The 16068-nt window shown below is 39.2% G+C and overlaps 1 protein-coding gene across 1 annotated transcript in view; it reads left to right on the plus strand.

Moving 5' to 3' along the window:
• shtn1 (shootin 1) overlaps nt 1–16068 on the plus strand; it is a 278814-nt gene that overhangs the window by 215398 nt on the left and 47348 nt on the right. Inside the window, exons 11-13 of the mRNA XM_028796007.2 lie at nt 2531–2657; nt 2949–3037; nt 10591–10700. Coding sequence (XP_028651840.1) covers nt 2531–2657; nt 2949–3037; nt 10591–10700 — 326 coding nt within the window. The remainder of the gene's footprint in view (nt 1–2530; nt 2658–2948; nt 3038–10590; nt 10701–16068) is intronic.

Here is a 16068-nt window from a genome sequence, read left to right on the forward strand (position 1 = left end):
ATTAGGAAGCACCAGGACTATAAAGACTTGGACTGTACCATCAGCCACCCTGACTGCGGCTCTCCGAGGAACAGATTTGGATGTTCGTAATGCTTTGATTCCTCTGCAAGCAGGACGTGGGTCACTAGACCATAGATGGTGAGTCACTTGCTCACAGATTCCTCTAACAAACACCTCCATATCTGTCCTCACAGTTCTGATCCCCAACAGGCCTGGCCCCAATGACTTTCTGGCAGTTTTGACTCTTCCGGGGATGAGGCTCCCGAGGGCTTTCCCCTACCATAATGCTAGGGGAAATGTCCTCACAGGTGGCACAGTGGTAGTGCTGCTGCTTTGCAGTAAGGAGACTGTGGAAGATTGTGTGTTTGCTTCCCGGTTCCTCCCTGTGTGGATAGCGCTTTGAGTACTGAGAAAAGCGCTATATAAATGTAATGAATTATTTTTATTATTATTTAGTAGCCTTTCTCTTGGTGGCTACAGCAGAGCTACTCCCACAGAGAGTCCTATGAAGAGCTGCGTGAAGTATTTTTTTTACAGTAGCTGGAGTATGAATCCTGCCACCAACCTCCAAGTTTTCCCTGCAAGTTGGAGGAAAATTTGCAGGGTGGATGCAGTTTGATATCCAGAACTTCAGGCAGTCATTGACCAAGTATTGAAAATGATTGTTATATTTATGATTATGTTAGTTTTTCCAAATAATTTTGAGCCCCTAAAAATGGGGGGACCATATATAAAAATGACTGTTTTTTGTAAATGGCTCATAAAATGTTTTTATTAAATCCCTTGAATTAAAACTACAAGTTTACACTTAAGTAACATAATGATTGCTTCATTTCAAAGCCATTGTGGTGGGGCACAGTGCCAAAATTATGGAAATTGTATGACTATGCAACTCTTTAGTTTAGCAGCTCCTGCTCTTTGTTCTTTCTCAGTAGGTCTGTACATAAACCTCCATAAGTATTGGTGTCCAGATCACTTTTGAAAATCCAACTTTTCTCTCTTCCATTTATAGTATGTAATTGTTTTTTTTTGTGTAATTGTTTTTTCTGTAACTTCTGATTACAGTTGTGTTGTACCGTCGTTATATTCTTTAAATGTATCATCATTTTGTTTTTGTTTTCTTTTGTGTGAGTATTTTCCAAGTTTAATTTCAGGGTTAACTCCTTGTAGCCATCCTAAGTTGTTTGAAGAGGCTCAAGTTCCCAAAACATTACATTGAATTAAATGGGCTCAACAAATGTGTGGATGGATGAATTATCTTACACTTTACTTTATCTTGTTATTTTTGACTGTACTATTATTGAATTTTAAATGCACCTTTTGGTAATGTGCACTGTCAAATTCACTATTTAAAGTAAATGTCTGATTGGTTAACATTTCATTTCTGATGTTCTGATACGCAATATATTTTTGAAAATGATTTCATACAAGATAGAGGACAACCATTTGACTTGAACAACTTGTGCAGAAGACAATGAAATTAAAACACGTGCCTTGTTTGTGGAAGAGAGACCTTAGATAATATCTTTATAAAGTCAGTGAAGGCATCTTAGAAGGTCAGAACTATAGCTGACTGCAGTGAAAAAAGAACTTATAGAATGAGTGCTTATTTTACACTCATACGCTCTTCTTAAATAAGCTACCTGGGTGTGATAAGAAGGATGTAGGTGAGGCAGCAAGTTTGAGTGAGAAGTTTTGGAGCCATTTTACCATACATTATGACAACATGATGCATTAATTGAGTTCTGACTTGTCTGCTGATTTTTGAATCAGTAACAATCAAACTCAGAGCTATGCTGTTCTATATGGTAATTTCACAGCACCACCATGAGTCTAATCGCTGTCAGACCACAAAATACAAGCTATTAACTTAATAAAAATCATAGAGAAGGTACACAATGATTTCAGTTTTAATGGAAACATTTATTTGATTTTTCTTGCATTTTCTATTTTTCACATCTGTTTTGTGCAACATTAACTCATTTAGCTTCCAGAAAATTATCACATTTTTGCCTCCCACTATCATATTGAATTTTGCTGACAGAAAGTAGACATTTATTAAATCTATTTTGTCAGTTTTAAACTCCCAATGCTCATAGGCAAAGCTATTTTGTTGTACCCCAGGGGCATGAAAATTTTGACCCCCCCCCCCCCCCCAAATACACCTAAAAATGTAGGTCCATGTGTGCACCAAATGCCAAGCTACTGTACATGCAGCAGGTCTTCTGTCAACCCTTCAATGGCCAGAGACATACCATAGCGTCTGAGTGCACTTTGTGTTTTAGGATGTATCCAAACACAGCTACCAAGTCACCCTAGCATTCTGTCAACCACCGTGAAGTGGGGGTTTCCTTCTACTTGGGAACAAAATGGTGCTGTCTGTGTTCTACTCACTGTCACTCAACAGGACACTTTGTGAGTGGCATCTAGAAGAAATTATAGGTCATGCAGAAAAATAAAACTTGTTTCCTTGTGATGATTTTTTTCCAACTGCCTTTATCTTCTCCTTGTGTGTGTGTGTGTGTTTTAGTGGAAGAACTGAAGAAGCAACTCCGTCAGGCAGTCAATCCAATGCCACCCCCTGCTCCCCCACCACCACCACCACCTCCCCCACCACCACCACCCCCACCGCTTTCGGCTTTATCCAACCCACTCAGGTGAGTGTCCTTAGACCTTGTGGCTAAAGAATTTAATTGAGTAGCAACTCATATTCTATACTGAACAATGTTTAATCATTCACAAAACTCATATTTTACTTAAGTTGTAATGCTCTTCCTCATTCACCTTTAGAACCAATCTGTTTTTGTGTGTGCATTTAAATTAAAACATACTTAATATGTTATGAAGCATAAGTCAAGGTAAAAACTGATTAAAATCAAAATCTATTAGAATGGCAAATGTGTACAATCAAGCTTTCTATACAATGACTACTCCTTTACTCTTAATAGCTCTCTCATGTCCATTATTCGCAAGAGGACACAACCTTGCAGCAGTCTTTCCAAGACAGAAGGGGATAAAGCATTTCTTAAAGAATCAGGTTTGTAAATGCGAGGGGAGTGGTTTCCATGAGACCCTCACACTTACCCTTTCATTAAATGTCCAATTATGAAGGCACTGAAAAATGATGCTCTGATGAGAATATAGGCATTCTTTATTAACGCTGTAAAAAACTCATTTGTTTGATGTGCAACCAGTTAGCTCCATTCCATTAAAATAGATTTTATTTGAGTAATAAGATACAGCATATTGAGCAATCACTGAAATGAAACAGTGAAGGACATTTTGCTGCTATTTTTATTTAAACTTTGTTGGAAGTGGGTGAACTCTTTATATTTTGTATATATATGTTAAAAAAGTATATAAATATGTATGTATATATATATATATATATATATATATATATATATATATATATATATATTGTAACAATAGGGGGGCACTATTGCTCCCTTGAACCCTCAGGCACCACGCCAAACACCAGGTAAAAGCATAATACTTCTTATTTTTATTACAATACTGTGCACTCAGCACCCTCCACTCCACACTACATATACAATACTCAATCCTAATACAATTCTCACTCCTCCTCTCCCAGACACTTAGCCACCCTTCCTCCCAGCTCAGCGTCTGCGCTTTCCCAAAGTCCTTTTATATCCCCTGACCCAGAAGCGGTTCCAACCCTGCAGTCCATGATTCGTTATCACTTCCGGGTCAGGTTAAAAGTCCTTTTCTTCATCCTGGAATCACGTCGATCCTTCTGGTCATGTGATCAGGACGTACTTCCTGGTTACAGGGCACGTAGCATTCTGTAAGCCTCCCTACAGTGGCTCCTGGTGGTCCCCATGGTATCCAGCAGGGCTGTTTATAAAAACTACATGGTCCATGAGGCCCTGCTGGAATTCAGGGAGCCTCCATACTGCTGGGAGGGCTCCACCTGGCGGTTTGGAGGTGTGGGCCGGAATATATGGCCGACCATCCCTCACAATATATATATATATATATATTTTGTGAGGGATGGCCGGTATATATATATATATATAAAATAATATAAAGCAGCGTCTATGCATGTTTGTTTGTCCGCCATACAAATCTGCACCAGGCATCCGATTGCCACCAAACTGGGCATGGGGCTGCTTTGTGACCAGGAGGAGGTTATGGGATATGTTTAGTTGGGAAAAATGTCCTTGGTCAAGCGCCGGACACCTTTTGACCGACACAACATTTGCAAAAAGTCCCCGTATTTATCATTGACAAGATGGCCGCACGTTGCAACAGACGTTAATGCCGGCGCCATCTAGCGGCACGTTTAATCTCTGTGCATCCCTCTTTGCCAATGTTTCTGCCGTATGGATGTAAAACGTGAACGACCCAGTGCGCGTGACTGGCTTTGCGTATTTGTGGTGCTATTTGCTCGCTTTCAGACTCAAAGTAAGATTTCAGTCTTGGTCTTTCTGACTGACTGGTGCTATTTGTTCGCTTTCCGATGTATTGTAAATAACGTACATTCATCTTACTCTGTTGCTTATTCCGTACATAATACCATGTGACACATTATAATTGTCATTCTTTTTGCTAATATACCCATGCCACCAAAAAAAAGACATAGCATTAGAAAGTCCACTTCCGATGCCACAAAAAAGTCTATTTCAAGGCCGTCTCAAACATTGCGCAAGATGTCAAGATGTTTTCATACCAAGAATTCTGACGTTAATGGCGGCGCCATCTAGCGGCACGTTTGGTCTCTATGCATCCCTCTTTACCAATGTTTCTTTAAATTGCCAAGACATTGCAGAAGTGTCCAAGTATGAGAAAGCCAACTGCTTTCATCGCATGAAGGGGAACTGCCGTATGGATGTAAAACGTGAACGACCCAGTGCGCGTGACTGGCTTTGCGTATTTGTGGTGCTATTTGCTCGCTTTCAGACTCAAAGTAAGATTTCAGTCTTGGTCTTTCTGACTGACTGGTGCTATTTGTTCGCTTTCCGACGTATTGTAAATAACGTACATTCATCTTACTCTGTTGCTTATTCCGTACATAATACCACGTGACACATTATAATTGTCATTCTTTTCGCTAATATACCCATGCCACCAAAAAAAAGACATAGCATTAGAAAGTCCACTTCCGATGCCACAAAAAAGTCTATTTCAAGGCCGTCTCAAACATTGCGCAAGACGTCAAGATGTTTTCATACCAAGAATTCTGACGTTAATGGCGACGCCATCTACCGGCACGTTTGGTCTCTATGCATCCCTCTTTACCAATGTTTCTTTAAATTGCCAAGACATTGCAGAAGTGTCCAAGTATGAGAAAGCCAACTGCTTTTATCGCATGAAGGGGAACTGCCGTATGGATGTAAAACGTGAACGACCCAGAAAGCGTGACTGGCTTTGCGTATTTGTGGTGCTATTTGCTCACTTTCCGACTCACAGTAAGATTTCAGTCTTGGTCTTTCTGACTGACTGGTGCTATTTGTTCACTTTCCGATGTATTGCAAATAACGTACATTCATCTCACTATGGTGCTTATTCCGTACGTTATACCATGTGACACATTATAATTGTCCTGCTTTTCACTAATATACCCATGCCACCACAAAAAAACACATGGCATTAGAAAGTCCACTTTCGATGCCATAAAAAAGTCTATTTCAAGGCCATCTCAAACATTGCGCAAAACGTCAAGATGTTTTCATACCAAGAATTCCGCAGATTCTGAATAATTTACCCTTTCATTTCAAACATCTACAATTTCCTGTTCAAAAGAGTCTATTTCAAGGCCGTCTCAAACCTTGCACAAGACGTCAACATTTTTTCATACAAAGTATTCCGCTGATTCAGAATGATTTACCCTTTGGTTTCAAAAGCCTAGAATTTCCTAGTCGTTTGGATTTTGCTATGTGAATTACTAAGGCTGAAAGGCAATCACTCCAAGTTTATGGCATCAATTTGGAAAATGCATGCTTTTCACATGGACAACTCTATGTAGCATGTTCTACAGTGGGCAATCCGCACAATTTGTTCATTTTCGGAACCCCACGACGACAGAAAAAATATGCTGTATCCAAACCCTCTAAAATGACCACTTGTATTACCTATTACAATAAAATGTCAATCAGAGAAATGTTTGTTCGATTTCTATGTTCTGTTTCTTTCATTTGGGAAATTCACCAGTTATAGATTCCCGGGTAACGCCGGGTACTTCTGCTAGTCTATTATAAAAGGAAATCCTAGGACAAGACTTTCTTGGAGATAATTTTATGTCCCGTGAGACAAGACTTTTTGCCAAGAGATTTTGACAAATCCCGCCCTCCTCTCAAACATTTACAGCCACGTCCACAGTCCACTCACTTCTCATTCGTGTGAATGCTATTGTCAGACATAGTTCCTGCACTCTCACCTCCAAGCGGGGTCGGAAATAAAAGACAAAGAGTAGAAGACAAACTAGAATGTCGTAAAAAGGTTCAAAAACATTGGTGCGATACATGTGCGGAGCAGGTTAGAGATTCTGAAAGTACTAAAATTCGAAAGTCTCAAAAAATTGATAGTAAAGATCGCATTAGCGCTAACAAATGGAAATTATTACTCGGTGAAATAACGGAACAGCGAAAGGAGATCAAATATATTGTTCGGATTTAAACTTTAAGTTGGAGACTTTTAGATCATCTAATTTGTGTTGCCATCACTCCAGCGCCCCAACACCCAACACAAACAGGCTCAGACACAAATATAGCAAAGAAGAGAGTTTTATTTGTGGGAAACTCTTACTGGCAAGTGTTTCCCCCACAACAAACACAGTTACAAAGCACACAGTATTTCCTCTGTCTGCCACTGGTCACTGCCTCCTCCTTGCAAGTTTTGTTCATCAGGCAGGCAGGTCCTTTTATCCAATCCCCGGAAGTGCTTCCGGTGATATGAAGCTGCAGCTCTGAAGCACCTCCGGGTGAGGTTGGAGCCTTCCGAAGTAGTGACTCACAAATCTTCCAGCTCCTTATGGTGGCCCCACAAGAACCCAACACTGCTACTCCCTGGGACTTCAACCCCCAGCATTCCTTGTGGGCACCCATGCAGGGATCCAAGCCTGGGTTTGGTGCCGTCTAATGTGCTGGAGGAGACAAAGCCATGTGTAAACTGTCTCCCCCTGCCCTTCCACCTCGAGAGCTTCCTGGCCAGGTAAGGAAGCCAGCTGTTCTTCACAGCCCATAATTGTAAAGAGTATGTGGGTCTGCAGGTGATATTTTCAGCTGATAACCGATGCTTTTAGTGCATCAGGAACTGTGCCAATGAGTAATGAAGTATTGATAATGCTAAGAATGAGTGCTGCCAGAACAGCCATTGAGCTTTTCACCAGTTTCGTTGGGACTGGGTCTAAGGAACAAGGTAGTAGGTTTCATTGTACAAATTAAATGTATCTTTGAAATACACAGTATTCCCAGTCTAAGGATAACCTTCAGTTAGCAAAGAATACACATTCAGCTTGTTGTGCTTTTTGTAGTGGAAGGCAAGCAGGCAGCACTGACTTTCTAAAATAAGAGTGAAAAAAAATTAAATCAAGCTAAACAGCCCAAAATGTGTTACATGAGGCCATAAACCTGATTTAAACTTTATCTCACGGCATGATTTGTGTCATTAGTTTTACATTGATAGTAAATATATGCCTGACGTTCCTGCCTTGATGTACTTCATGGTACTGTACAGTGTTTGTTCACATACAAAAATAGATAAGTAAGAAAAATAAATAATGTGTTGCTTCCAAAATCACAGGTAAGATACTTTAAAAACCTATTCACTCTGAATAAGGGTACATGCTGGCTGCTATATCTACTGTACTCCAGCAGCTTTCTCAGATAACAACAGATTTTCATTTCACTGGAGAGTCTGCACATATAAGAGTTTGTGTACTGTTGACATCAAAAAGATATGACCACTTTGAAGTGAAAATTACTATTACTTTTAACCCTTAACATGCACATAGACACCCAGGTCAAAAGGGGATATGCTACCAACATGCATTGTACAAAGTTCTACTGGAAAAAAAGATTAGTAGCTCCGGTAAAGCAGTTTGTAAAGAGCAGGGCGACAAAAGGAGATCATCTGTTCCAATGTTTGGTAGCATAGAAAGCCAGGATATAAAGAATAACCAATTTATATAAATTATTTTTTAAAATTTATTTTATTATTTCTAGTTTTCAATCAAAAGTGAAAGTTCTATATTTCATTAAACTGAAAAAAGCCATGTGCCAACTCTAAAATTAAAAGTAAACGTGTGTTCTGAAAAAAAATTATGTTATAGACCTCATTTAACAATGCTCTTTATAATGATGTGTATACCTAATAAATATAAACATATGTCTTTAATATTTACAATTAGATTAACAGCAGAATTAGTAAATACAGCGGAAAGTCACAAGTAGACTGCAGAGCTTCCTGTGTACATATACAAAGTACAGCGACTGCAAAAGTGCGACGTGCATTCTTGCTCCAATGTAGAACCGTCGTCATGATCTGAGTTCACCTCTGTTATATCGTGTCTTTATGTGAATACAGCAGTGTCAGATGGGGGGGAGGCGGGGTGGGATCGTGAACGCGACTGAGAGAATAAAACTGAATAAAAAAAAAACAAAGCTAACGTTTACAAATATCACTAATTTACACCTGTTGTTAAAGACTGAAATCAAATGTATGTTTTTATTCTAAAATAGTAAGAATAAGAGCAACTCAATTCTCAAAACGGACTCGTCCTGGGTCGAACCCGTGAAGTTTCGATTACCAGTCAACAGTTGATACCGTTGTGCCACAGAAGCGGTCGTAGCAAAGGCGTGTCAATGTCACACCCTAATGCAAGTTCTTTTTCTGTTATATTCTTGAATAGAAGCGTACTTGTTCTGTTATATTTGTACCTTTTGTGAAAGTGTTTATTTGATGTTTGGAATTCAGGCTTAACACAGTATACACTTCATGTCTACATTTTGTGTATTATTACTAAAACATGAAAAACGTTTCTGTTTTAACGATGTGTTTACTGTACATAGATTGTTGTAGACATGGAACACATATGAAATGCATGTGTTCCAAATAACGATATAGTATTTATAAAAGATGTCATTTTGCTTGACTTCTCACTCTATATAACTCCAAGCAACTGACACGCAGGTAAACAGACTTGAGCTGAGAAAACTGTGTGGCGGTGGGGGATGTGATAGCAGGCTGCTTGCTGCTTATCAACATATTTACAGGACAAAAGAGACTGATGGAGAGGTGCGAAACGATTTAAGGTGGGACGGATCTACGAGTTTTTTCGTAGGCTCTGGTAATTCTAGTGTTAAGAAGCAAATGAAGATTAAGAGGACACATGATTGAAGTGTTTAAAATTATGAGAGATATTAGTCCAGTGGATCGATACTGTGAGTTTAAAATGAGTTTATCAAGAACACAGGGACACAGTTGGAAACTTGTTAAGGTTAAATTTTGCACAATTAGGAGGTTTTTCTTTACGCAGAGAACCACAAACACATGGAATAAGTTACCAAGTAGTGCGGTAGACAGTAGGACTTTTGGGACCTTCAAAACTGAACTTGATGTTATTTTTGGAAGAATTAAGTGGACATGTTCGGCCAGCTTCGTTAGGCTGAATAGCATTAGAATCCCTGAAGCTTACGATTGTTTTCATTGTCCCTGACCTACTTAAATTTCCCTGACATACGCCAAGAAGCTTGTAGCTCCTTATCACTGCACTAATAGGCCACTTTTGTTTTGCAAATGTGTGGATTAGTAGAATGCAGCTTGCTATAACCCCCACCCCCAATTCAGGCTTTTACTTTTTACCGACTGATAGTTGGGCTTCAGCAACGTGTTAGTTGAGTAATTCCTTTTCCTTCAGTTTTATTCTTGGATAAAAGCATACTTGTTTTGTTTACACCTTTCGTGAAAGTGTTTATTGGATGTTTTGGCTTCAATCTTCACACATCAAACACTTCACATCAACATTATAATGTAAATAGGAAAACATTCTCTGTCTTTATTACTATAACGTACGAAAGCATTTTCTCTTTTAGCTGTGTGCTCAGCATTTTTTGTCTGATAACATTTCCTCTGTCATTTTATATTCACATAGTTCATTGTAGACATAAAACACACATGAAATGTATTTCAAATCATGTTTTTTCATTACCTATATAATTCCTTACATATGCATCGCCAGATAAACACTTCAACACAGACTTCAGCTGTGAGGATTGCATCAGGGTGATGCCTTCATCTGACTGAATGAGGGGTGGAGGGGAGTAGAAGGCTGCGTTCTGCTAATCCACACATTTGCAAAACAAAGATGGCTATTAGCGCAGTGATACTGTTCTATGAAGTTCTTGGCATATGTCAGGGAAATTTAAGGAGGTTAGGGATTAGGAAAAAAATTGTAAGCTTCAGGCATTCTAGTGATAGCCTATTCTCATGTACTTTGTTCTAATGTTCTAATATAATTTGGTAACAGTTTCTCTGCATACTTGACAGCATTTTTATCGTAAATGTTTGCTTGTTAGGTTAATCACTTGTTTATTAATTTATTTTTTCGCTCTTCATTCATAATAATAGGAGGCAGTCAAGATCACTTCAGAAAGCAGGCAATTGATGAAATGATGGACAGGATCAAGAAGGGAGTTCACCTTCGACCTGCAAACCCAGAAAGATTAAATCCGCCCCAGGTTGGCAGTTTTCTTTATATTGTTTTTCGTTGTACTGTATTCTTTTTATTTTTCAAAGTTCATTGTAGTAGTTCTTATTGGAAAAGGTTTAGTTTTGAAGACCCCCTAAACTACTTCCTGTATAGTCTGCAACTCTACCCACTTGCACCTTGACATCTAAAGAGCACATATTTTTATTTGCCAGTATCTCTATTTCTTCTCATCTTCAATTCTATTGAATGTATATAAAATTTTACTTTATAATTTCAGCATGCAGAACCTCTCACACACTTTGTAGAAATAACATTTCTGTTTACAGATTTGCTCTCACACCGTTCCATCTTTAATGAGCTTGCTTCCAACAGCCTGTACACTAAAGAGTGTTCCCACAACCGGTCTCCTTGCTGATATCACAGATCCGCTCTCCTAGTTCTTCTAAGGCTTAGCATCCAACTAGCTGGCAACATAAGACAGATTTTTTAAATCATTCTTCTGCTGAGGTTCTAATTGTTTTTCTTATTTCAGTCCTCTTAACTACAGAACCAACTCTAATCTTCCCCAGTCGTACCAGTACCAAATAAATAATAAAGTACTAAGTGTAGCATAAATTCAGTACAACCTGTTCCAGAGAGTTCATTATATGATGAGAAATGCCAAGCCCCTAGCATGCGTAAAGCCTTCTGATTTTAGTATTATATGTATTGGAGGTGTCAGCTAACTCCAAGGAACTACCCAAGGCATTCGATGTAGACCTGCAGTAGCAGTGTGTTATTTTGGAAAAACTATTGCTTCTTCTAGAATTTATTGTTGTGGTGTGATTTCTAAGGACTATTGATGATAGTTATGAGTTGTTCTCATTGCATGTAGCAGCTGATTTAGCAAAATGAATTATTCCGCTCTGGCATTAACTTCAGTGCATGCACATGTCAAATACATTCACTCATACAGAAAATTGAGACACAAAGACGTGTGCAATGTGAATAATGAATGAATATCTTTATTGTCATTGCACAATTACAACAAAATTGAATGCAATAACATATCAGTGCAAAAGAGCAAGAAATTAAAAAACTTAAAAAAATATAAATATGAAGATTTATAAAATGGATTCTGAAGGCAAAACAAACATCATACTACACAATGAGACATTTTTCACATTCTGCTGGTATTTATTGCCTAATTTGTTCTTTTTAAAGTTTCACAGTATGAGCATCTGAGATGGTGCAGGTCAGCCCCATGCAACCATGTCCCTCCGACATTGTCGATAGTCATGTCCAGGATGAGCTTGGCAGATGAGAATAAATACACAGAAAGCAATGGGTAGGTGCAAAAGTGCGCTAGTGCTTTTATTAAAATCAGTCCAAAACAGTGATCAAAAGTGCAGTTCTTTCAAATTTCTTTCAAATTTCAATAAATAATCCAATAAAAGTGTGGAAATCTGTTAGATTAAAAACAAGAATAAAAAAAAAACAGTTATTGGGTCAATGCTGGGTCCACTCCTGGACGAGCCTAGCACAACTTCCTCTTAATCTTCCCAACTCATCCATTGCTCGCTCAGCTGGCGGAGACTACAACAGCCATGGTCCTGTCCAACCTAAACCCACCCCCCATTGAGTAGCATCGTCCAGACTGCTCGGGGTCAGTTGTCCTCTCATCTTCCTTCTCACTCGCTCCATTGTACCTCAGATTCTTGGTGAGGACGGCACCTTGATCACATTCACTCCTTTGAACAATCAGTGAGGATGATCTGTCCCTAGGGCGCCAATCCTTCGCTCCATCGCAGGATCAACAACTGCACTGCCTTTCCCCATACTAGCTGGCTGGCTTGTTCTCTCTTTCCACCCTAATGGTGCTGTCTCTGCTTGATTTCCATTTTCTTTTTTTCTCTCTGCTTGTTTTTTCCTCCCTTCTCCACTCCTGTGCTACCCTTTAATAAACTGTGGAGAGTTGCAGGTGCAATCACCTATTTGCTGTCCCATGCTGATAACGAGACAATCAGACCTCCCACACATGCCAACAAGATAATGCATGGTCAGCTGACTGCCTCGCACCAACCCGGATATGAGCCGTCTTCGCAGACAGTCACTTGAACCTGCTCCACTCCCCATCGTGAGCACGTCCATTATTTATTTATTCATAAAGCCACCCAGCACCACAGAATGCACTTCAAAGCATGATATAGTTCAGTCATGGCCTTTAGGTAAAAACTTTTTTTTTTTTATATTTGTCCATGTTCTTATTGTCTTGGAGAGGGCATATGATGATCTTCTGGGCAATGGTGACAACCCTCTGGAGCACTTTCCTATCTGATGCTTTGAAGCTGGTAAACCACACACAGATGCAATTAGTCGATATGCTCTCCATGGTGCAACATCAGAAGGACTTGAGCAGTTTTGGGGTGAAACGGTTCTTCCTGAGGATCCTCAGGAAGTAAAGTCTCTGCTGAGCCTCCTTTACCATCCCTGTGGTATTAGCACTCCAATTCAGATCCTAATCTATGTGCATACCCAAGAACTGAAGTTAGAGATCCTTTCCTCACAATACGCGCCAATGAAAAGGGGCTTAATATTCATTTTCTTCCTCATAAAGTCAATGATCAGCTCCTTGGTTTTAGTGGTGTTGAGAGCCAGATTGTTGTCTCTGCACCACCCAGATAACCATTCCACTTCATCCCGATTATCAGACTCATTTCCCCCAGAGATGAGCCCCACTACAGTGGTGTCATCCACAAATTTGATGATGCTGATGCTGTAGTGTGTCGGGTGCAGTCATGGTTGTAGAAGGTGAAGAGAAGGGGGCTCAGCACACAGCCCTGTGGAGAACCAGTTCTGAGGTTGAGTGCTGAGGAGATATGGGGGAATACTCTTACCCTCTGGGAGCGATCAGAGACAAAGTCCATAATCCAGAGGCAGATGGAGTGAGGTAGTCCTAGATATGTTAGTCTGGTCACCAGTCTATTAGGGAGGATGGTATTAAATGCAGAGCTAAAGTCTACAAGTAGCAGCCTGCCATAACTCCCCTGCTGCTCTAGGTGGGTTAGGACAGTATGGAGAGTTGTGGCTATGGCCCCCTCTCTAGATCTGTTTGCCCTGTAAGCATACTGGTGTATGTCTAACATGGGTGGAAGGCTTGAAATGATATGATTTTAGCACCCAAACCGAAGACACAACCACACAGACATAAGTCCCAGGTGCAAATGTAAGGGTTATTATTATAAATTACTTTACAGAAGGTTTCATTTAATAAACACCAACACAAATCCAAACTCTTCCCCTTCTCGCTATCAGTTTTGCTTCTCCTCCACTCCACCCAGGCAAGCTTTGTTTGTCCTCCACTCCCAACTCCAACTCGATTGAATGAGGTCAAGGAGCTTCTTTAATCTTGGACCCAGGAGCAGTTCCAGTGCAAGGGCATATCCTTGTTGAGTCATGCCAGTACAGTAAAGTTGTGTTCAACAATTGCAAGCACAAACATATTGCTACTATGCAGATGAAAAGCACCAAAGCTCCTAAAGGAAAAAATAATGTGAAAAGTACTATGTCGCCCCAGGATGGTACCCAAATATCAAGTTTTAACACCAAACATTACAGATAAAATAAGTTAGACAATGTACACAAGGCCCAATATTCAGGTCAAACTATATGAAAGTTGGAGCATTTTACATTTTTTATTTACTTCATCCAAGAGTCAGTTATTCAATGAACTTCAATGGAGTGTGTGCTCCGAGATCAGTATTTTGACAGTGATGGACAGATGGCCCATCTCCATGGAGAACCACATAAAAAACACAAGGAACATGATAATACAAGCATTGATACATATAAATAAAATTATACAGAAAACTAATAAAAACACAGAAGAATGCAAACAATTACTGTATCAAAAGTAGAAATATTAACAAAACATATTAGCATAAATGAAACAATCAAAAATGAACATTAAAAACATAAAACAGGAATTTGAATCTCAGCTGGGAAAGGATAATGGCTAAAACATAACAGCACACCTGTACAAAGGTACGCAGAGAACAGCTGAATGTCCAAGAGCCTGCCCAGGTTGTCTAGAAACAGGCTAGTGTCACTGGGAACAAAGAAAATATTACATGCTCCAAAATGAAGTATATTTTTAGATAAGAAATTGCATTGAGCATGTCATGGAAAATTTGAAAAACATTTGATTTTGATGACTAAGTTGAGTTTGCTATACTGTAAACATTTTAACAATAAATTCAATTATTGAGTTGAGTTTACTACTTATTTAATTTTTGCATAATAGTGTTATATGCAAGAAGATTGGGGGGCACTCTTCTTTTGTCCTTAATGCAGAAATGTCTCTAACCCGTAATGAAAATGTAATTTATAAAGAAGAAAAGACTGTAGAAAAGTACACAAAATAAACAGGCAAAATCATGCTCAGCCTGGAGACCATTTGTGTAAGAAAAAGACTGAAAGGGCAAGTTTAACATTGAAAACTTTAATTGCCAAGTAATAAAGAAGAGAAGAAATTAAATCTATTAAAGCATGCAGTAGTATTGATGTAAAAAAATAAGAGAGAGAGCAAAGCTTTGACTCTGTGCTTGAATGGATAACTCACATAGAAGTGAGCAAGAAGTAAAAAAAAATATGGAGGGACGAAGATAAGGTCCTAGAGCATTTTTAAAAATTGCATTATATCAGCGAAATAACGGCAGTAACAGTAAAGAAGTAACAATGGGGCAAAACCCAATGTATTATTAAGACCTGGGGCCTCATGTATAAATGGTGCATACGCATAAAAATGTTGCGTAAGCCCATTTCCACGCTCACATCGCGATGTATAAAACCTAAACTTTGCGTAAAGTCACGCACATTTTCATGCCAGCTAAATGCTTGGCGTACACAAGTTTTCCGCTCGATTTTGCAAACTGGCGGCACCCAGCGTCAAAGCAGTGCTTTTGTTCCAATGTGGTTTCCATTTCTTTTTTAGATCCACATCCCTGACGCGGCTTTATCAAATAAACTGAAATTATCTGTATATTGTTTATTAGTTTAAGGCATCTGATTGTAATTAATCTGTAACAATATAATGGTCCATGGAATGGCCAAACTATTCCACATACCATAGCTGGTTTAGCGTTGTTTCTCTCAATGCACCACTTAGAGTATTTATCCCACTGTATCTGAGTTTGGAATCACAGCTCTACAGCAGCTGATCGGAAGAGAATTATCGGTATACAGCATCAAGCACACGCTGCCTCAGCCATGTGCACAGTCTATTGAACTGCTATCAAATGGCAAACACTTCAGTGCCTTTCCTGTACAGACTATAAACACACTCATCCATCAAGTGCTCCTGGTAGAACTGTTTGTACTTATAAGTACAATCATCTCACTGTAAACTTGCGATGCAG

This window comes from Erpetoichthys calabaricus, chromosome 2, assembly GCF_900747795.2.
Source record: "Erpetoichthys calabaricus chromosome 2, fErpCal1.3, whole genome shotgun sequence".
Classification (NCBI taxonomy): Eukaryota; Metazoa; Chordata; class Cladistia; order Polypteriformes; family Polypteridae; genus Erpetoichthys; species Erpetoichthys calabaricus.